The sequence below is a fragment of the Balaenoptera physalus genome (assembly GCF_965194825.1).
Source record: "Balaenoptera physalus genome assembly, chromosome: 5".
NCBI lineage: Eukaryota > Metazoa > Chordata > Mammalia > Artiodactyla > Balaenopteridae > Balaenoptera > Balaenoptera physalus.
In genome coordinates, this window is record NC_138884.1 from 78,183,101 (window position 1) to 78,206,474 (window position 23,374).

General features: G+C 40.8%; 1 protein-coding gene across 1 annotated transcript in view; it reads right to left on the minus strand.

Moving 5' to 3' along the window:
- CWH43 (cell wall biogenesis 43 C-terminal homolog) overlaps nt 1-23,374 on the minus strand; it is a 152,575-nt gene that overhangs the window by 13,235 nt on the left and 115,966 nt on the right. The window contains 3 exon segments of the mRNA XM_082462517.1: nt 4,233-4,341; nt 10,799-10,890; nt 16,161-16,231. Of these exon segments, the coding sequence (XP_082318643.1) occupies nt 4,233-4,341; nt 10,799-10,890; nt 16,161-16,231 (272 nt within the window).

Below are 23,374 nucleotides of genomic sequence, written 5' to 3' on the forward strand. Positions count from 1 at the left end.
CTGTAGCCCCAGAAGGAAGAGAGTGGGAGAACAGAAGAAATATTTGAAGAAATATCAGCTGAGAAATTTCCTGATTTAATACAAACTGTAAGACCAAAGACCTAAAAAACTCAACAAACCTTAACCAGAATAAACATAAGGAAAATTATGCCAAGGCACACCATAGTCAACTTGCTGAAAAGCAGTGAAGAGAATAAAAGCAGTCAGAAAACAAAACAAGACAGTATGTTCAAAGGAATAATGAATGACACCAGACTTATCATGAGAAACTCCACAAGACAGAAGACAATGGAGAACTATCATTAAGGTACTACAAGAATAAATGGTCAATCTAGAATCTTTTGTCCAGAGAAGTACCTTCTAAATTGAAGGCAAAATAAAAGCTTAGAGATTCATCACCAGAAAATCTGTACTATGAGAAATGCTGTAGGAAATTTTTTAGGCAGAAGGTAAATGATACCAGATAGAAACCTGGATCCACACAAAAGGAAGAAAGAGCACACAAGTGGTGTATATTTGGGTAAATATAAAATATATTTTTGCCTATTTAAAGCAAAAATGATATTAATATATACTATGATCTGAATGTTTGTGTCTGCTCCCCCCCCCCCAATTCATATGTTGAAACCCTGATCGCCAAGATGATGGTAATAGGAGGTGGGGTCCTCAGCTGCAGAGAGCTCCCTCCTCCCTTCCACCACGTGAGCTTATGGCAGGAAGACACCTATCCTGCTGGCACTGTGATCATGGACTTTCCAGCCTCCTGAATTATGAGAAATAAATTTCCATTATTTATAAGCTACTGAGTCTCTTGTATTTTGTTACAGCAGCCTGAACAGACTAAAACAACAGATTGTGAGATGTATAATACATGTATAAGTAAAATGTATGACACAGCAGCAAAAAGTACGGAAGGGCAAAATGAAAGTGCACTATTGTAAAGGCTCCTGCATTATACATGAAGTGGTATAATATTATCGGAAGATGGACTGTGAAAATTGAAAGATGTATACCGTAAAGCCTACAGCAATTGCAAAAAAATGAAACAGAGACACAGCTAATAAGACAATAGTGGAAAAGAATGATTCAAATGGAATCTAAAAAAACCCCTCAATCCAAAAGAAGTCATGAAAAGAGGAAAAAAGGAACAAAAACAGATGGGACAAAAAGAGAAATGAATAGCAATTTAGGAGATGTAAACTTAACCATATCAATAAATACATTAAATGTAAATTGTTTAAGCATCTCAAGACATATATTGTCAGACCCAACTATGCATATGCTATATATAAGAAACCCACTTTAAATGTAAAGGCACAAATAGGTTTTTAAAGAGGATGGAAGAAGATATATCATACAGACTTTAATTAAAAAAAAAAAAGCAGAAATGGCTATATTTGTATCAAAGTAGATTTCAGAACAAGGAATATTATCAGAGATAAAGAAAAACATTTCATAATGCTAGAGGGTCAATTCTTCAAGAGGACATAATACTAAGTCTATCTAAACCTAGTGCCTGAGCTTCAAAATACATGAAACAAGAAATGATACAAATGACAGAAGTAATTATAGTCGGAGAGTCCAACATTCCTCCCTCAGTAAATGATAGAACAGTAGGCAGAAATCAATAAGGATACAGAAGACCTCAACAACACTATCAACCAACTTGACCTAACTGACATTTATAGAACATTTCACCAAACAGCAGCAGAATATTCATTCTTTTCAGGTACACACAAAACATTCATCACAGCAGACCATATTCTGGACCACACATCAAGCCTCCCCGCATTTTAGTGCACAGAAACTGTCCAGAGTATGTTCTCTGACCACAGCAGAATTAACGATAAAAAGATTACTTGGAAAGTCCTAATAGTTGGCAAATAACACAAGCCAACACACTTCTAAATAACCAATGAGTCCAAAACAACCACAAGGGAAACTGGAAAATATTCTGAACTGAATGGAAATGAAGACACAACACCTCGACACTTGTGGGATACAGTTAAACCAAACAAAACAAAGGATTCAATAACAAACTCATCTTACAGCATATTTTAGCTAAACTGAAATCTATTTGGTAATGATTAAATACGGGTGGTTGTTATTCATCATTACATAAAGGGGCTTAATTTGCTGATATTACTGATACTCTCCTTAAAAGGCAAAGATCTCTGTGGGCTGCTCCCAGGGATATGATGAAAGAAAACAGGCACTCCCTTAACCTGTCAGAAAAAATGCAGGCCTGTACCCAAACTCCAAGGCGCAGCTAGAGGGACACGAGGGCCATGTAAGTGCGGGCACGTGTTCTCTCCGGGGCAGGAGGATTCTGTGTGACAGTGGAGGCACGTGGCTTGGGCCCAGAAGCCCGACGCTGAACGGAGCAGTCGGGGGAGAGACCTGGCTCCAAGCAGAGCCTGGCGGGACAAAAGGCAGGCAGCAGAGAGGCGGAGGCAGGCGGCAGGTTCAGCGCACTGCTGGTTCGACGTCAGCACAACACAGGCGTCTTGTGGGAGAGGAAGCCTGGGACTGGACTACGAGGGCCTGGAGGGAGCCGCAGACGCGACCTGGAGCCAGAACCTGAGTCTGAGTCCTGAACCTACCGCTGAGCAACGAGGCGGCCCTGCCCCAAGTTCCCCACTCCTCTGTGAAGGAGGACAAAACCATCCCATCCGTCACTCAGCTGCGGGGGGAGCAACTGTACCATCCACACGGTGGTGAAGCACTACACTCACACGGAGGCGATGGGTGCAATGGCTCGGTGACTGAAGGTGCCCGAGTGGCCCCAGGATGAAGGAAGATGGACGACACCCTACTGGTGTGAGTGTGGGTGAGAAGGGACAGAACGTGGACGCAAGGCCACGGCAGCAGTACAGGCGAGGGGCACGGCCTCAACCCCAAGGCTGTGGTGGAAGCACCAAGAAAGAGGCAACAGAAGGGGCCTCGGTGACCAGCCGAGAAGGGGATGGAAAGCCAGGGAGGAGCAAAACGGAAGCCAGTTCTAAAGCAGTGGATATGTGGGAAAATTTGACCCTCAAACAAGGAAGTTAGAAAATATTTTCGTGAGAAGGCATGATGCTTCTAAACAAACTTTTGCCCATACAATAGGACACTGCTGACTTTGGAAGGAAAAAAACTCATGAAACAAAACATTTAATCCTAAAAACTATGCATCTATTCTAAAAGCATCTGGCAAACAAATTCTATATACATTTACACAAACGCTGTTTAGTAAAACACTGCAACTGAATTTCACCATATTGCTTCTAACATCTATAAATTTTCATGCATGTCCTGATTTTACTTGAAGGTTGCAAAAATTCACAAGTGAGGACATCACAGTGAACTACTAATGTGTTATTATAGATGCACCGGAACTCATCAGCAAATAAACCTTTGGCTGAGCTAACAGAGCCAAAGTGAAGAAAAAGTGAAAAGATCAACAAGGTGGTAAGAAAAAAGAATTATTTGTCACTGAGTTCTCTGCTTAAAAAAAAAAAAAGATTAAAAAGAAATCATCAATCAAGAAAGCCTAGTCACCTGAACCCACCAAACACACAAACATAACAGAAACCACCATTCTGCAATAAAGTGTCATCGTACATAGGGGCCGTGGACGGTGAATGAACACAATGCCAATTTATACCTCAGAATTCGCTACCTACGGTGACCAGGCTGAAAAATACAGTTTTATGTCACTCCAGTAGAACCACCTATTCACCTACTTGGACTGGCTCACTACGTGACAAACAAGATGATCACTTTTCAAAATGATGACTATAAATTATGTTTGAATAACATCCACTGAAATTAGCTTACGTTTGAAATTCAAACGATTTTCAGATACGATATAGCACCCAAAATGAAACTGGCTTTGATCTGACTAACTTATTCCAGTAAACTCAATGGGTGAAGCTTTGCTGTTTCATGAGAAGGAAAAGATTTGTCAAGCTTACCTAAGAGACATTTAGAACAGTGTCTATTACATGCCCATTTACAAATTACTTCTAAGCCAATCTCAAGAGCTATTAATAGTCTGTCACTAGAGCTTTTTGCTGACATACCACATTCTTGCCCAGAATCAGTTAGTGTAGAAAGTGTACACATAGAGAGAAATTCTAACTAGCATCCTGGGAGTAGCTTATTCAACTTCCTTGCTGTAGTACATAAAACAAACCTCAAAAGGGGAGGGAGAGAGAGGGAAACATCTGGATAGGCTCCAGAGAACTCACCCGTGCAAAGTCAAACGCATATCTGTAAATAAGTTTAAAGTTTGTAGAATCATTTAATAATGATCTTAAGTAATCCAAAGTATTTCTGAGTTTTTCTGTTGTATCACATCTAGAAAAACAGAATAAAGGCAAATTATAACCCGAGTTTTTTTTTTAACGTGGGGCAGTAATATAAAACACAATACCAAAAGACAATAAAAACCCTGGAGTTGGAACATGTCCACGATGAGCTATTTTTTTCCTACACTTTTTATTTTAAGAAATTTCAAATGTACAGAAAAGTTGAAGGCCTAGTAAATACGCACCCATATACCCATCCCCTGGGTCCACCACGAGCACTGTCACATTTGTGCTCGCTCTCTCACGTACGTGCACTGTTTCCTGTACCATTTGAAAGTAAGCTGCCAACATAATACCACTTTCCTCCTAAACACTTCAATGCCATCATCACTCTTAATATCCTAGAAATGTTAACTTTCTGAGCTAATATATGACCCATGCGCAAATTTCCCAATTTTCCCCCAGCTGCTTCTTTTCATCCGGGATCCAGTCAAGGCTCATGCACTGCTTTCAGGTATCTATCTCCTTAGTATCTAGAAGGTGTCCAGCCTTTTTTCTTTCTTTCTTGACAATGTCATTTTTTAAAAGACCAGACTAGTTGTTTTGCAGAATCTCAGTCTGTCAGATAATTTCCCTATGATTATATTTAGATTAAGTGCTCATGATAAGAACTCTCCACGTGATGTCCTTCTCAGTATACCCCGTGAGGAGGCTCATAAAGTCAGTCTGGCCCATTACTGGTGATATTAAGTTGATTCATTTGGTGAAGGCAGCGTCCACCAGATTCTCCACTTAACGGTACTCTTCGCCCTTCTGAAACGGTGTGTAATCTGGGGGATGATACCTGGAGACTGACAATCCTGTTCCTCAACAACATTTCACCAGGTGAAACATTTTAGCATCTGTTGATGATCCCTGGCTGAATCAGTTTTACATCTGAAGGTACAAAATGGTGATTTTTCTAATTCTATCATGCTTTTACACTTACAGGCTGGAATTGTTCTATAAAGAGTTCTACTCACCATCTTTCTTACTTTCTGGACTTAAGGATTTTTGCCTTTTACTCAGTGTTATAATCTGCTACTGTCTTCATTCTTTTTGATGCATAAATTGTCCTTGTTTGGGCAGTGGCCCCTTCAAGCTGGCTCCAGTGTCCTTCTGACATGGCCCCCGTCAGTCTCTGAGCACGTCCTCACTTTCTGGCACAAGATATTCTAGCTCACCTTGTACTCTCTCTACCCTAAACTTGAAATCAGCTATTTCTCCAGGGAGCCCCTAGTGATGACAATCTATTTTCACAGGTAAGTGACACTGTTTATTTTTCTTAAGTAGACTGATTGGTTATTTTTACAAACTAATTTTCTGTTCATAATATCTAGCCCTTAAAAATGAGAACAAAGAGTTATCATTTTCACTGACAATATTAAAGCTTTTCAATGCTGCATGTGTATCCTTGCGTTTCTCTGTAGAGCTTTTACCTCCTACTAAGTATAGACAATACATATTACAAGTATTATCAATGTAAATATTTTACGTACTTTATAAACTAAAATATGGTTCATAATAGAGTGTACTAATGTATTTTTAGCAGTAAATTTGTGAAAGCTTTTTTTTTTTTGGAGCTATCTACAAAAAACTCCCCAGGATCTATTGAGATGATAAAATATCTAAAAGTCAAAAGTTACAGTAAATATTTCATTTCTATGAGTCTACAACAATTTAGAATGTGCTTTGTTTCTTCCTGATGTTTTTGAAAACTAAAAAAGATTAAAATTAGACTTTTGGAAGTCAGAAAAGCCTTCTTTAAGGGACTGACATGTAGGCTGAGAGCTGAAAGATAGGTGGAAACTAGATGTTTTTGGAGGGGAGGGCTTTCCACATTAAAGGAACGGTATGTGCAAAGGCCCAGTAGCAGAAGGGAGCATGACAAGTCCAAAGACTAAAAGAAAACCACTGTGACTGGATTGGGTAGAGTAAGAGGGGAAGTGGTCCAAGATGAAGCTGAAAGGGAGGTAGGGCCAGACCACAAAGGGTTTTTGTGGTCCACAGTGGGTTTTTTTGTTTGTCTTGGGAGGTTATTTTGAATCCTAGAAACAATGGAAGCCACCTCCTATCATGGGAGAGACCGTGATCAGGCTTCCATCTTGCAAATCTCACTCTGGATCTCTGCGGAGAAAGGTTAGGGAAGGAAAAAAAGAGACACTGACTGATAGCCTAGTTACAGAGATTTACTGCCAGAACCCAAATGAGGGTTGCTGGAGGCTAAAAGGATGCACAAGAAAGCAGTAAGTAGAGCCTGTGAGGTAGGAGTGGGAGCAGGGCTTACCTTGCATTGGGCACTCTACTATATGGCTCGATTTTCTTATCATGTATATAAATAACGAATAATATTTTATTAGTAATAATATGGGGGAGGATCAAAGAGGAGGGAAACCAGCTAACCCCAAAACATCTAAGGCCAAGGTTCCCCTCTTCATTTGGAAAGAAGGTTAAGGACGAAAACCACAGGAAACTGGCCAGATTTGGGCCAGTGGTTTAGTTTAGTTAGTCCTGCCCAATGAAAGGAAGAAGAGCAGTTGTTTGTTTCATCAGATTCTAGAGCAGGAACCACTCATTTAGATGACCATTGCATAGCTAAAAGAAAATAAAGTCGCTGCAAGGTGAATATGACGTCTGCAGCGTGCCTGGAAGCAAGTCCAGCCACACTGGCAAAGACGTCCCTACGTCTGCAAGACGCTCGGAGAGCTCATCTGGAGTGTCAAGCATAAAATGCCCAAAGTAAAATTTTCACTTCATGCATCTATTAAGGATGGGTTAGAGACGATACTGTCAATAAGGGGTTTAATCTGCTTTAAAAGGGGTCTTGTCCTGTGGAGACTGTGGACTAACCCCCATCAGGGAGACAGGCCGCTGAGTCACCCTGTCTGAACCGCACGTTGCCATCTAGTGGCCACTCAACAAGGCCATCTGCAGAGGGGCTCAGTTCAAACAAAGGGCCTGTGAAGAAACAGGCTCCGCCTGAGACTTTTCAGAAAGCAGCCACATCATTCAATACATTTCCCCCTGCTTTTCTGTGTACCACGTACAAGGAAACTTGCGGTGGTCATACAGGGACAGTGCCAAACCGCTAAGGGGCATCTTTCCCCGTAAGAAAATACGCATATGCTGTGGAATGAAATGATTGCTTGTTTGAACTCTGCTGCTGTAACACAGTCAGAAGCAACAAGAATCAGGATAATAATCCTCAAAGGTTATAAAACCAAAGGTAGTTCTCTCCCATTACCCCGGGACAGCCTTTGCCCCTTCACTTGGTCAGCCCAAAGGTATTTTTCCAGCCCATCACCAGTTCTCTGCAAAGTTAGCTACAACTCTAACACACTTTTTTGGGGTTTTGTTTTGTTTAGCTTAAACACTCTATAAGCTTAATTCATCAGAGGTAACTTTAAACCACACGTTGGAACAAGGCAATAAAAAAAACAGTCAATTAAAACAAGAGCTGGGAACTCCCTGGCAGTCCAGTGGTTAGGACTCGGCGCTTTCACTGCCAAGTGCAAGCCATGTGGCCAATAAATAAATACATAAATCAATCAATCAAGAGCTGTGCCTTCTCTGAGAACGACTGCGGGAACTTGGGGATAGATGTTCCCTACCAGCTGCTGTCACTGCTTCCAAGAGTCACAAAACATGGCCCTGGAGAGGCCAAGCACACAACTCCAGATGGCATCCAGGAGACTGATTTCTGGGTGCCCTGGGGAAAGCCACATTTCATCACTTCAACGTTCCTGGTTTTAGGGACATTTCCAGGGACATCCAGGAAGTGGCAGAACCGATTCAAAACTCTCTGGTTCCAAAACCCATGGGCTTCCTATTTCTAGCATGCGCTCACTGTACAGTTACAATTTTTTTAGAAAAGGTTTTGTTATATACACTTTAATTCCAGCTTGAGTCTGTAAAACTTCACTGGACAGGTTTAATAAAGCCAAAAATGAGAAAAAAAGAAAAAATCCAAATAGAAGACAAAATAGATCATTCAAAAGATGGACTACTTTCCATCTTTAGAGCATATAAAGGATTAGCCTCTGAGTTCTCTTATTTATTGGGTGCAAATACCTTATAAATGCAAGTAGCATAAAGAGAAGTGACCTTATTACTTCTGGATATTCTGCCTGAACACTGCTTCCAAGCTCCTGCCCCAAATGGACTTTGTCTTGTTCATGGCTTTTGTTTCCCCAGGACCTAGAATTCTGTGCTTGGCACACCTCTGCCACTCAAATATTTGCTGAACAAATGACGAGCCTAGGGAGGCAGGAGGGGAAGGGGGAGGAAGTTCTTAAAACTTGAAATTGTGCTATTTTTGAACTACAAAGAACCTTAAAGGTTATTGTGAGTAATCACCTTCACCTCACTGATGAGGAAACTAATCTCAGAGTTTCATCTCACAGAAGAAAGCAGATTCCTCAATTCCTTCACAGTGGATCAGGTTTGTTACGACACTGTAAACTGCGAGGGCCAAGTGGCAGCATTCTATGGGAATCCACCTGCCACTACCCGTGTCACACAAAGCGGCGAGCAGAGTTCCCCACAAAGAGCTTGTGGGGCGCCCCCCACCCCATGAACACACGCGTAGGCCTCTTCTAGGAAACTGTGTATTTCAGTTCCCAGGCGACGCAATCCTCAAAACATGGGCAAGGCCTGGCACGGGGTGATATTCTTTTGTAAAGGCAAATGTAAAAACGAATCTAGAACTGTACAAAAATGGATACTACACCCGCTTAAGACACATGAAACTGTGCCTGAAGAAATGCTGATGGTGCCTTCTCTAAAGCCATGAATAAAATCTTGATTTGGCTGTGCATTCATCATTACAAGGATACTTAAAAAGGAGCAGCCATCACGTGCTCTATCCGGAAAGCAACGAAGGGAGGCAGCACGGAAAACAACGCAGGAGTTAGTAGGCTGGAAATTGTAAGGAGGTGTTCCCCAACACGACATACACAATTTTAAGAGATTCCAGAGACTTTACCCTAAAATTCTAGAGCATGCTGAGAGGAAAGCGTATCTGTAAAAGGGTGATTTGGCTTTTACCTAAAATGCACTTGTCATCAGACAATAGCTGTCAGAGGAAGAATGTGACTGAGGAATCAGAAGTCTTAGGTTTTCCTCCCATCCTACCACTTTCTTTCACAAATCAAATACCCCTTCTAAGCCTCAGTTTGCCCATCTGTAAAATGTGCAGGGTAAAGCCTGATCTGCCTAGGTAGCTATGAGGCTCAAATGAAAGAACAGTGAACAGGCCTCATAAAACTACTAAAACACAACTAAAATGAAGCACTGTTACCAATGCCAAAGGGACAATGATATTGAAAGTTGGCAAATTACAAAATTATTTAAATAAAACCATAAAACCATTTCAATTCCAATTTTAATCCAGTAAAAACTGAAGCCTATTATTCCTAGTTAAAGTAAAAAGAAAGAGAAGCCATTCAAGTGCTTTAGATCAGTTTCTGTATTAAGAATTAGCACTACTTCCCCTTCAAATAGCATTTGAAGTGTTTCACCATCCACCTCAAGTGTATCTTTCAATGAATAACAGAGAATGACAATTTGTTTTCTTGAGTGAAACTCTTAGCAAGCACACACATGTAAACACACACGCACAGACACACATGCATGTAAGCACGAAGTGAACACATAAAACCACTGATTTTTTCCCCTCAATTCTGGCCCAGGTGACATAAACAGAATCTTTATTATTATTATTTTTTAATCACTAGAGTAAGGAAGTTCTAACTTTGCCCACAGCTAATATCAGAATATATCAAATAAAAGATATTGAATATCTTTACTTATAAGTTATACTTTACTCAACTTTTCTCACTAATTATAAACCAGATGCTAATACTTTGATTTTAAACCTGCACTGTCCAATACGGTAGCCACTAGACACATGTGGCTACTGGGCACCTGAAATGCAGCTAATGAAGACTGAGATGTACCATAAATGTAAAATATACACCAGATTTTCAAGATTCAATATGAAAAAGAAGGTAAAACAGCTTTTAAAAATATTGGTTACATGTTGGAATGATAATATTTTGGATATTCTGGATTAAGTACAATATATTAAAATAAATTTTACCTGTTTCTTTTTACTTTTTTAAATGTGGCTATTAGAAAATTTTAAATTATACACGTGGCTCACATATATGAGAAAAGGATGGCCTATTTCTATTGAGCTGCTCTAGAAGAATACTAAAATAAACAATATACATTGTATAAAAACTTTAATTTCTAAAATTCATCCATTATAGCCCTCCTCATCATAGGAAAATGGGGCTTGGTCTTCACACCTATGGCCACAGGTGAAGCCTGCCCAGATCCCCTGGCGTTCCTTCAGTCACCCAAGCCAGGCTCGATGAGACCCCAGGGGGGAGGCAGGCAGGCAGCGAGGGGAGGGCAAGGGCACCCACCCCCCACCCTTGCCCCAGGGTAGCCTCAGGACTTACTGTAGAGACGTCATTCCTTTTAACCATTCCTGTAGAGTAAAATAACCCATGTTTTGTGCATCCAATTTCCAAGCTAGGACGAGCATAACTACCTGTTTAAAATAAAACAAAGCAGAAAGACCAATCAAATAAGGAGGACAGACCTCAGCAATTAAATACATTAACATCAGCCAAATGCTTCTGTTCACAGTAGTTTAGTCACTGAAATATGAACAAGGTAACTTCAAAAATGAGTTCTAGCTTGGCAAACATCTAAAAGTTTGATAATTCAGTCTGCTGACAAGGGTTTGGAGAAACATGACTTCTTATGATGCCTGAGGGTGGAAGTGTAAAGCCATTAACCTCTCCCCAGGGCAGTTCTGCAGTATGTATCAAAACTGAAACCAGCAGTTCCACCTATGGAAAGTTATCTCACAGATACACCTGCACATATACACAAAGCTGTATAGTCAACAAGACTGACTACAGTACTATTTGTAGTAGCAAAAGACTGAAAACAACCAAACCTCTACTAATAAGGGACTACTTAAATACTTCTTTGCTAAACACATTCCATACAAAAGAATACTATGTCACCAGTGAGACAAATGAAGTGGAGCCATCAGTACAAATATGGAACAGTTTCCAAGATTTATTAAGTGAAAATGAAAAGAGTGAGGTGCAGAACAGAGTGTTAAAAACCCAAACGGTAGGTGGTGGGACACAGACAGTGGACTCGATGTTTGTGAGTTCAACTACATACACTGGGGAAATGATTTTAAAGTAGCCCAACACTCCACTTCGGTGGCACTGTGCCTGCAATGAGCGCAGGATGAGCGGACAATCACTCAATCACTTCTCAGTGGGGCGCCATCCTTGCTTTCAGTGCATCTTCTGAAACTGTGCAGACATGAGGAACTGTGACAACTCGGGCTTTTGGCACCGCTCGTCACTTTTTCACTCAGCTGCTTTAGAGAAAAGGTGGCACCGAGACAGTGATGGTGAGTTTAATAAATACCTAAAGGTATAAAAGACAAAATTACATTTCCAAGATGCCTCCAACTGGAAGCTCTCCAGGGCTCTTACACAGGGACAGAGCTGAGGCCGCCTGGATTGGGGGATGAGGAGGAAGCTCTCCCATCCTGTCTACCTCAAAGACCCAAGACAAGGTGAGGGGTAACTAAAAAAGAAAGTATGCCACTCCTAGAGAGGTAAAGAAGAGGGACAGGGCCTTCCTAGGACCGTCCTAGGAAGCTTTGCCACTCTGCAAGGCTGGCTATCTCTGGACAGTCATTCATACGAAAGGGAACCCGAGTACAAAAGTGGAGCTCACACATACACTGTTGAATGGCTATATGTCCATTTGTTGTAATAAAAAAAGAGAAGGCAATGGGAAGAAAATAAATGTTTCTGTATACAGTTGGCTGGGGACTAGCATACTCTGCATTTGGCAGTTAATCTGATTTCTTTACCCAGGACCTAAATGCTTCATTTCAACTAACAGAAGAACTGCCCCAAACCATTAAACTACAATCCATGTGCCCAAATGGGTCAGATGGTGGTGACGGTGAAAGGAATCGGGGTGACATAACATAAAAAAATGAGGCAAGCCAAGAAATGGAAGCAACCTAAATGTCCATCGACATATGAATGGAGAAAGAAGATGTGGTACATACAGATAATGGAATACTACTCAGCCATAAAAAAGAATGAAATAATGCCATTTCCAGCAACATGGATGGACCTGGAGATCATCATACTAAGTGAAGTAAGTCAGAGAGAGAGAGACAAATACTATATGATATCACTTATATATGGAATCTAAAGTATGACACCAATGAACCTATCTATGAAGCAGAAATAGATTCACAGACACAGAGAACAGACTTACGGCTACCAAAGGGGAAAGGCGGGGGCGGGGAGGGATAAATTAGGAGTTTGGGATTAACATATACACACTACTATATATAAAATAGACCATCAACAAGGACCTACTGTATAGCACAGGGAACTCTACTCAATATTCTGTAATAACCTACATGGGAAAAGAATCTGAAAAAGAATAGATACATGTATGTGTACAACTGAATCACTCTGCTGTACACCTGAAACTAACACAATGTTGTAAATCAACTATACTCCAATATAAAATAAAAATTAAAAAAAAAAGAGCATCAACATATTTTTAGGCTGTTATCCCTGAAAATGAATCAAAAAATACAATTTTGTACCTGCCTTATATTATTTTTTGTAACAGAACCAAAGTTTTTAAAATCCCAAACAACAACAAAATGCAAAATAAAAGCATAACACTCCCCACCATAATGAGGCAAGCAGCCACTCAGAAATCACTTTAGATGATTTAATTAGGCCCTGAGAGCCAAAAGGCACATGAAGGACTCCAGAACAACAGCATTGAGGAGGTTCAGAAGGTCTGTCCTTTCAACTGCCAATGAACTCGTTTGTAGACTAAAAATCTCCAGCTTTGTTTAATTTATAACTGGAAGATTAATGCAAAGCTTTCTCTTGGTGCTGACTTTATGGTTTTCTACTTTGGAGATTAGTATCAGTGAGAACCCAGTAAATCTCTAGGACCTATCAATCAAATATCAATTCAATCAGTACTTACCCATTTTTTTTAAGTCACTAGGTTTTTTAGATTTTAAAAATCTAGATTAAAAGTCTAGAATCTAGATTACTAAGCTAGATTCTAGATAACTAGAACTGATAAGTGAACCAATTTTTCTACATATTATGCACATCACCACAAAATATGATTATTAAATTGGTTAGAAAATGGTGACTTAAGAGACCAGGGGCCTACTAGGAAGGATTTTCCAGAAAGAAGGCGTTACGTGTTCTTCAAACTATTCACACATTAGTGGATTTTCTCCTCATCCCTCAGCTTTTCTTGGAATTCTGACTCCTATGTATCTATTTACATATTTTCTAATTCAAACTTCGTATGTTCTCAAACATTATCTATACTCAATCCTCTATTAGAAGGATTAAAATTTCCACATAAATACTTGTTAAGTTAAAAAAAAAAAAAAGGTTATGGTAAAGGAACACACATGCAAGCATGCATGTAATGTGGCCAAACAGCCAAAGCAGATATTCACAATGGGTACTTCTTTACACAAACAGACCTTTCCCTAGTACAGCTAATAAGGAAGCTAGCTACTTAAAGGATTTTGCTGTTACCTTAGAAAATGGAAGTTGAACTGAATTTTACAAGCCTGCTTAAATTTCATAAGCTATAAATATCAGGCAAGGTGAGGGTTTTAAAGACTTTAAAGTGCTCACTCATCAATGCAGATAAGCCTCTAAAAAACTATTTTTGTGCTGGTTTTTCAAACAATTTTTGAAATTGGGATGTATCCACAATTGATGGCTTATCAGAATTTACTTAACATTTTTCCTTTTTAGTGATGAATAAAATTTAAAAATTCCATTAGTGGCAGCTTAGAATTGAAGTACAGGAATCAATGCTTTGGAATAATAGTCTGAATTCAGTGTTCAGTCTTCTATGTGATTCAACATTTCAAGACTATTTCTACTGCTACAGAAATAGAGAACCAAAGACTCTAATTGCCAAAAAACGATAATAACAGTAGCTATTTTTTATTGAGTACTGGTATTTGGGGCTGAGGAACTTTAAAGAGCTGGGCCTCCCTGTTTTCTCGGTTAGAATCAGTGTCAGCACTCCTCCCACCCGACAGGCCTTTCTGGCCCTGAGAGGAGATGCCCACCTGATCCTTCTCACACTGGCAGCCCGGTGCCTCCCAGCCTCCCCACCATCGGGCCCTGCTACCCACCCCTCTGATCACATGCTGATTACTGTCCCCCGGGTGGAACCTCTGGACCTCCTCTCAGGCCCAGTTCACTCTCGCCCCTTTTACACTACTGTCCAGAAAACACTGCCAACCTTGGCCCAGCCCCTGTCAGAAAACTTCCTTCTTAAGGTCAGTGAAATGTTTTTGTCTGTCTATGACTAGGCTATGGACTAGATCAGGCAAAATATTACTGACCCAGCTGTCCCCAAACCTCTGTACCAAACTCAATAATTTATCAAAACACCTGAACTAGATTACATTAAAATAAAAATACAAGACTAAAATCCATGTAGTAAGTTAAAGACAGTCCAAAGGCTCTTTAGAAAATTTACAGTGTTACTTGGGGGGGGAAGTGGGAAGGGTGGAGGCATAGAAATGGTAACAAAAATTTTTTTTTTAAATTAATTTATTAGTTTGTTTGCTTGTTTTTATTTTTGGCTGCGTTGGGTCTTCATTACTGCGCACGGGCTTTCTCTAGTTGCGGTGAGCGGGGGCTACTCTTTGTTGCGGTGCGCGGGCTTCTCTTGTTGCGGAGCACGGGCTCTAGGCACACGGGCTTCAGTAGTTGTGGCTCGCGGGCTCTAGAGCGCAGGCTCAGTAGTTGTGGGCTTAGTTGCTCCGTGGCATGTGCGATCTTCCCGGGCCAGGGGTCAAACCTGTGTCCTTTGCATTGGCAGGTGGATTCTTAACCACTGCGTCACCAGGGAAGCCCAACAAAATTTTTTTAAAGAAAAAAGTGTGAAGTCTTGAAGAGCATGATATGCATGGGTACCAGATATCTCACCAACAGTCTGAATGAAAGGGATGATCCCTTGAGAGCTCTTCCAGAGCATAAATTCATTTAGGATATAAGAGGTATTTGTTAAATTGGAGGCTGATGTAATATTAAACTGCATAGTTAATGAGTCAGAGCATTTGTATAATGTTTCATTTTGCAGTAAGACAAATGTGGGAATAGGAAAAAATATTCAAAAATAACATGATGATAAGAATCATGCAAAAATAATGAAGCATATAAAAAAACTTCTAATTAAATGTTTTAAAGGAAATACTTAGGGGCTTTACACTAAAAAGCAATCACTTTCTGAGCTAAATTCAACTGGAAATGAAGGCGCTGTGAAAAAACCTTTTTAATTATAACCTATTCAAAACCCTTATGAATAATTAATTATTCAAAGTCCTGGACAAACTCTACATTAGGCTGGAACAACTACGGAGGGGGACAAAGATACACAAAGCCCTCAGTCCCCCAGTTATCCGTCATGGTAGGCACACATGCCCACGCCACTTTTTAAACATCTAGTTTAATTACTATATTACTGTACCTTTTAGAGACAAGAAATTAAATGAGAGAAAAAAATAACTGACTGTAGTTACACCATACCAATTGCAAAAAAACTTTTGCTTACAAACCAATTTAGAATTGGAACTTATTTCTTAGACTGCCTCATAAAAACTAATGCACCCTTACATCTTCATTGTTGCTTTATTTGCCAAGAGACAAAATCAGATCAACTGATCTACCCAAATTAGTAAGTTAGACTTACATTTTCTGGTTCGACACCAATGTCTTCACAAAATTTCTCCATGCCTTCGGGACCTACAACATCATCAGTACCTGTGATGAAATGCAATTTATAGAAATTAAATCTAACCATGTACATACACTATTACTACTATAGTAGTATTATACTGTTAAAATACTTATTATTAAAGTAAACTTAGATCATATAACACTTAAAGACCATAAATCCTTTCTGAAGGAAGAAATCACCAAGAATATATTGAAAAATATTCTAGAATTTCAGTTCTATCTTTGAAGGATTCTGTTCTGCACATTTAAGTCAGTTTATGGCCAAGTCCTTCAACCTGTGGACAGATGTACACATAATTTATGTCTAAAGATAAGGCTACAGGCATTCAATTCCTGTTCTTTAAAGTACCTTAAATCTCTATTCTTATTTTGGTAATAATTTCAACACATACAGTAATTTTTGGAAACACAGCAAACCACCACCTAATATTCTTTATAAAACTAATTGGGAGATAACATAATTGTTTCTTTTACACAGAAAAAAACCCAAGCAGTCTTTTTGTTCTAGACAAGGCAATAACCCCTTTCTTCACATTCCACATTTTCTCTGTTTCTTCCTGAGAGAACTGTCCCCATGTCCCAGCTCTACTGTAGCCCCCATTCGTTCTTCAACCACTGCAATCTGGTTTTTGCTCATCTCCCTCCACTGCAACTCTTCTTGCCAAGGTCACCAATAAACTCCTAATCGCCACATCCAGTAGACACAGTCCATCTTTATTTTATGTGGCTTCTCTGTGGTAGCTGAGATTATCCTCCTGTAGCGTCTCAACGGGGGCACCACCAGAAACAGAAACTGAGGCATCATCCTGGAGTCCCCCCCTTCTCCTACATTCTCCAGGGCCAATCAGTTACCAAGTGTGCTGCCAATTTTACTTTCCAAATATTTCTTAACTGCACTGACCTGTTCAGATGTCATTCTCTCACTTAGATGACCACAGCAGTCTCCTCAGGATCTCCCTAATTCCAGAGCCTCACCCCCCTCGGACCCATCCCTTACAAAGCCACCTGGAGGGGCCACCTCAAACACAAACTCTTTCGATTTTAAGTTCCCTACTACCTACGGATAAAGTCCAAAGTCTCTGGCATATCAAATAAGGTTCTCTATGATCTACCGCGTCCCTTCCTCTTCAGCCTCATAGATTTCCACCCTCGTATCAAGTTTCTTGGAAATAAAAGAATCAAATAGGGACTTCCCTGGTGGCGCAGTGGTTGAGAATCTGCCTGCCAATGCAGGGGACACGGGTTCGAGCCCTGGTCTGGGAAGATCCCACATGCCACAGAGCAACTAAGCCCGTGAGCCACAACTACTGAGCCTGCGCGTCTGGAGCCTGTGCTCCGCAACGGGAGAGGCCGCGACGGTGAGAGGCCCGCGCACCGCGATGAAGAGTGGCCCCCGCTCGCCACAACTGGAGAAAGCCCTCGCACAGAAACGAAGACCCAACACAGCCAAAAATAAATATAAATAAATAAATTAATTTAAAAAAAAAAAGAATCAAATAGATATTGCTGAATGAATAAAAATTAAGATCCAGAAACACCGACCCATTGTTTGCTATGCACACACATCCTGACACATACCCAACGCAGTACTAACTCTTTGTGGCCACAGCCCATCTCCCTCTCCCCTCTCCCCACCTTCCCATGCCAGCTTCTTCAATCTTTAAGACAGGAACCATACAGGCAGTCCTCCCAATCTCCCCACCCCCAGCAGCGGAGGCTGGGTCAGGCAGTCCTCTGTGACCCCGTGCAATGCTAGGAATGCTTTTCTCACATTTGCATTAAGTCCCAACTCATCTACCTTTCCTTCTAAGTTCCTCAAGTGTAAGAGCTATTTATTCTTTTTTTTAAAAAAAGAAAAAATTTTATTTATTTGGCTGCGTTGGGTCTTAGTTGTGGCACACGGGATCTTTTACTTGCAGCATGCGGGATCTTTAGTTGCGGCATGTGGGATCTAGTTCCCTGACCAGGGATCGAACCTGGGCCCCCTGCATTGGGAGCACAGAGTCTTTAGCCACTGGACCACACAAGAATCACTCTACAATCTTCCACAGACTTCAGATCTAGCAAGCTGCCAAGACCAGCAGGATCCACCATCTGAAAATGTCTCAGTTTCATTCAGATATTATCTACCGGGCACACCCTGGAGCGATGCGCTGTAGAAGTGGCTAAAGAGGAGTAATACATGGTCCTTGCCCTCCAGGAAGGGAGACAAAGCATAAGAGTAATTTCAATACAGTAGTAACTAGATCACAATAAAAGTGTAAGGTGGTTGTTCTCAACAAAGGATGACTATTAAAATCACCTTGGACAGTCTTGTGTCACTTTTCTGCTTCTAATCCTTGGCTCCCCCTGAAGTCCGAACTCAGGCTCTTTCACATAATCTAGCCAGAGCAAATACTTTTTCTGCATGTGTTATTTTGCTTTTAATCACAAATGTGCTACTTTGTTACAAAGTTTTATTTCACATATTCAAATCTGTTACCTTTTTCTGGGACTTTCTTTTTTCTCCTTTTATTTTACATGTTTTCCTATGAATTCTTAATTTTTTTATCTTGATTATGGAGGGAAAATCAAATAAAAGTTTACTTAATTTTTAACTTAGTTTTTTGGGCAACATTAATACATGAACATGATATAAAATTTCATTTAAAAGTAAAACTGAAAATAAAAATGTTAGAAAAGCAAAAGTTTCCCCCTAACTTCTCTCTACTCCCCAGAGATGACCACTTATTAAAGAATTTCTGGGACTTCCCTGGTGGTCCAGTGGTAAAGAATCCGCCTGCCAATGCAGGGGACACGGGTTCGATCCCTGGTCAGGGAACTAAGATCCCACATGCCGCGGAGCAACTAAGCCAGTGCGCCGCAACTACCGAGCCCATGCGCCTCAACCAGAGAGCCCACGTGCTGCAAACTACAGAGCCCATAAATAAATAAAAGAATTTCTTTAAGAACCCTTCCCCAAATAAGCCATTCTATAAATCCCACCTGCAGAATGTATATACATATTTATTTAGTTTCTAAGTTTTTCAGGCAATTCTCTTTGGCTTTCCAGGTACACCACAATTCAATCATTTCACCTTCAACGAATGATCATTTTTGCCTCCTCCTTTCCTGTATTCATGCCCCTTCTGTCTTTCTCTTACCTTAGCATTAGCTAATAACTCCCAAAACAATGGCAAATAAGAAGAGTGAGAGTGGGCATCTTTATCTCATTCTTGACTCAAATGAAAATACAGTTAGCATTTTATCACTTGGGTTTTGAGTGTGCATAGCCCCGCATGTGGGCACTCATGTGTATATTACACAAACGATATATGAAGACATTCACACGGTGAAATGTTCAAATAAAGAAGTCCAAGTAAAATAGAGTAAAAAGAGAAAGACTGCCTTCTTCCTTTCCTTATGAGATAGGTATGTATCCTCCCAGACCTTTTTGCTGTGTATTTATGTATGTGTAAATATATGGTGAAATGCAGCCCTGAATTTTTTTATCTATACACATGGGTTCATACTGTACCTATAAATTCTACACCTTGCTTTTTTCACCGACTGTGTCTGATAATCTTCCTGTGAGAACACCTAGCTGACACACTTTACATTACCCCCCTGTAGGTGACTGTGTGTGTGTGTATCCCATGTTTCATAGTTCTTTTCCTCATTCCACTACTGTAAAGCATTTAGGCTGTGACATTAAAGAGTAATTATTCTCACATGGAAGTATCCACCTATTACTATTCTGCTAAGAGGTTTGGTTGTAGGAACAGATGACTCTTTGGTATCTACTGACAGGACTCATTGGCAGGTGGTTGCACAGAGCTGAGAAAAAAAAAGGTACTTTATAATCTTAAAAAAATTTTTGTCTTTGGCTTCTATTCTTCGTGATTTAAAAAAGCTCTTTTACTGCAACCTATTCTTGAGCCTGGTAAGCCACCTGCCCTTCCCCTGCCTGTGCACAGGGCCCTGGGGTCTCCCACCTGGCTGTCCCACTCACACCCCCTCCAACCTGGCCTCCTCTCCCTGTCAATGCTCATTACAATGACGATGCTTCTCATTTGTTTGTCTGTTTGCCACACAGAAAATAAGCTCTGAGTACAGTGCTTCTGTCATCCGCACACCAGAGCCTGGCACGTAGCAGGCCCTCAAAGGTTGGCTGAGGTACACTGGGCAGTGGTAAACATTAAGTTAGCCATGCTTTTTTCTTTTTTCCACATTTTATGCAATGCCATTGTCATATTACTTATATACACGTGCACGTGTGTATTTGAAAAGAGCAAGGTTTTAACAATATGATCTGCAACGGCATGACTCATATTACTTTAATATTTTATCCTAAAAATATTAAATATAGCTTATCAGTCAACATGACTTAAAGGCTACCCATAATCCTGCTATCTACAACAACTTTTCCTTTTTTCTCATCATCATTCCCATGTACACATTTAGATCTATTTGTGATCACATTGTTCATTGGGATTATGGGTGTATTTACACTAGATTTATCATTTTACCTGTAAATTGAACAATCTTAATCTAATAAATAGGCCACTGGTTAACACAAAGTGGATTAAAAGTGGGTTTGAGGGAGATGTTTTAAAAGCTATAGAATGCCCTGGTGAAAGATACTAGAGGTACATTTAGAAGGCAGATGTACTGACAATAATCTAGAAAAAAGTGGTCCTCCCACTTTCACTGCCATTTTAAGCAGGGGTCCCTAACTAAATATACTTAACCCTTTCATGAGAGCCCAAGACGCTCATGGCAGAGTTTCCATAATCACACCATGCTGCATCACTGGGGCAAACGGGGCCACACTGTCTCCTTTGCCGAGAAACCTTTGTCAGCAAAACCTTTGTCTCCTTTGTCAGTTAGCACCTGCTCTTGGTCCCAAATCTCACTTTGGTAAACCAAGAAACAATTCTGCTATAGAACCTAATCCAAAGTAGAGATGAAGGGCCTACAGTCAGGACTTGTAGAACTTTTATGACCGACATGTGTGAGCTTTAGTGTGACTCTGAAATGTTGGCACTTGTGTATCTCGTCTCATCTCTTACTCTTAGATATATTTCACAAAGTGGAAGTTATTAGATAAATCATTTATGTAAAACTGCTTATTATAATGAAAAGAAATGGGATTCCAGTTTCAGATGGAGGTCTAAATAAGACACTCCCCCAATCTTGCCCCCAGCAATCCTTTCTAAAGTCACAGAGGACTCAAGTGCCAAAGTACAAAAGGGAGTAAGCCTATAACCACAGAGAACAGGACAAGAGTCCCAGTGGAGAGCATTTCACTTATTAAATCTCTCAGAATCAGAAACTGAGTTGACAGGGATTTAAAAAGGTGAGAGGCTGCATCACAGGATGTGCAAAAGAGGGCTGGGACTAACTGGCCATGCAGGAGCTGGGGGGAGCTGGGCTCAGGCTAAAGGAGTGCAGAGGACAGAGGGCAGAGGGCAGGGCAAGGGTGGAACTGAGAACTCTGGAAAGAACTAAGGTCCATCTGTGTAGCACAACTGCACCACCAAGGCCCCTACCACCCTCCACTCCACTCCGGATTCAGTGCAGGGAGTCAACCAAAAGCAGGTGGCTCTCTCCGAGGGAACACAGCACAGCGAGGGGGGCAGGCCCTCACCCTAGCGCAGGGGGCCCACGGCCTCACTGTCTGCTCCCACAGACTTGCCCAGAGCACAACCTTCCAAGGACTTCTTGCCGTGCATTTTTCTTGAATAATACTTATCTTCAGTTTATATTCATGTAGTTGGGATATTAAAAAATGAGGACTTCCCTGGTGGCGCAGTGGTTAAGAATCCACCTGCCAATGCAAGGGACACAGGTTCGAGCCCTGGTCCGGGAAGATCCCACATACCGCGGAACAACTAAGCCCGTGCACCACAACTACTGAGCCTGAGCTCTAGAGCCCGCGTGCCACAACTACTGAGCCCGCGTGCCACAACTACTGAAGCCTGCACGCCTAGAGTCCATGCTCCACAACAAAGAGAAGCCACCACAATGAGAAGCCTGCGCACCGCAAAGAAGAGTACCCCCCGCTCACCGCAACTAGAGAAAAGCCCACGCCCAGCAACGAAGACCCAATGCAGTCAAAAATAAATAAATAAATTAATTAATTTTTTTAAAAAAGAAAGCAGGTGCCAGTTGTTCTCAATTTCAAGCTATTTTCCCTGATAAAATACAAAAAAAGCAAAAAAAAAAAAGGGGGAGGCATTAATAAAAATAGGGATAGCCACACCCACATAAACTTCTCGCAATGATGAAATCCCAAGGAACCACCTGGCAGGGGCCGCAAGGAACCTAAAGAATGTGGCTTAATCTTTATCCCAAATGTCATCTTTCTGAGCCAGAGAAAAGCAAACAAGAAGGAAAACTGTACCTTGCTTCCTTTTAAAAGAAAACAGAAGTGTGGTTTTTACTATGGAAAAATTCATATTTGCTTATAAAGGAAGACACAAAAATATCAAAAGAGCTGTGCTATGGTGGTGGGATTAAGTATACTTTTTCTGTTTAAACTTTCCTTTTTATAATATATTTCATAACAATAAATGTGAACCAATATGAGAAAGCAAGAGATCTTCATAATCAAACTGATATGAACAGGAGAAAACGTTCCATCAGACCCAAGTACTGAACACCTGGAAACGTGCTAACCACTTTCACAAAACGTCTTCAAGAGATTCATGTTCTCAAGACCTAGACATGAAAACAGATAAATTCTAATACTATATAAGTGTCTGTACCATGTGTCTGTGCCCTGCAAACCAAATCCAGCTCAAACTAGTTCAAGTAATGAAAGAGAATTCACTAGAAGGATATTGGGGTAGCTCACAAAAATCCAAAAAACTACAGGAATCAGGATCGCATCCTTTCAAGTCTACCACCAGAAGAGAAAGATGCTCTTCTCCCAGCTTCAATCTGAAAACCCTAGGAAATTTTATCTGATTGTCCTGACCTGGGTTACCTGGCAGCCCCTGGAACAATCTCTGTGGCCAAAGGTGCAAGACTTTTATCAGAAAAAGGGTAGAGTAGGGGTAGGAGGAAAACACTGGCCCCAGGAGGAATCCTCATTTTGACACCCAATAAAAGGGTATCAAGGGCTTCCTTGGTGGCGCAGTGGTTGAGAATCTGCCTGCCAATGCAGGGGACGCGGGTTCGAGC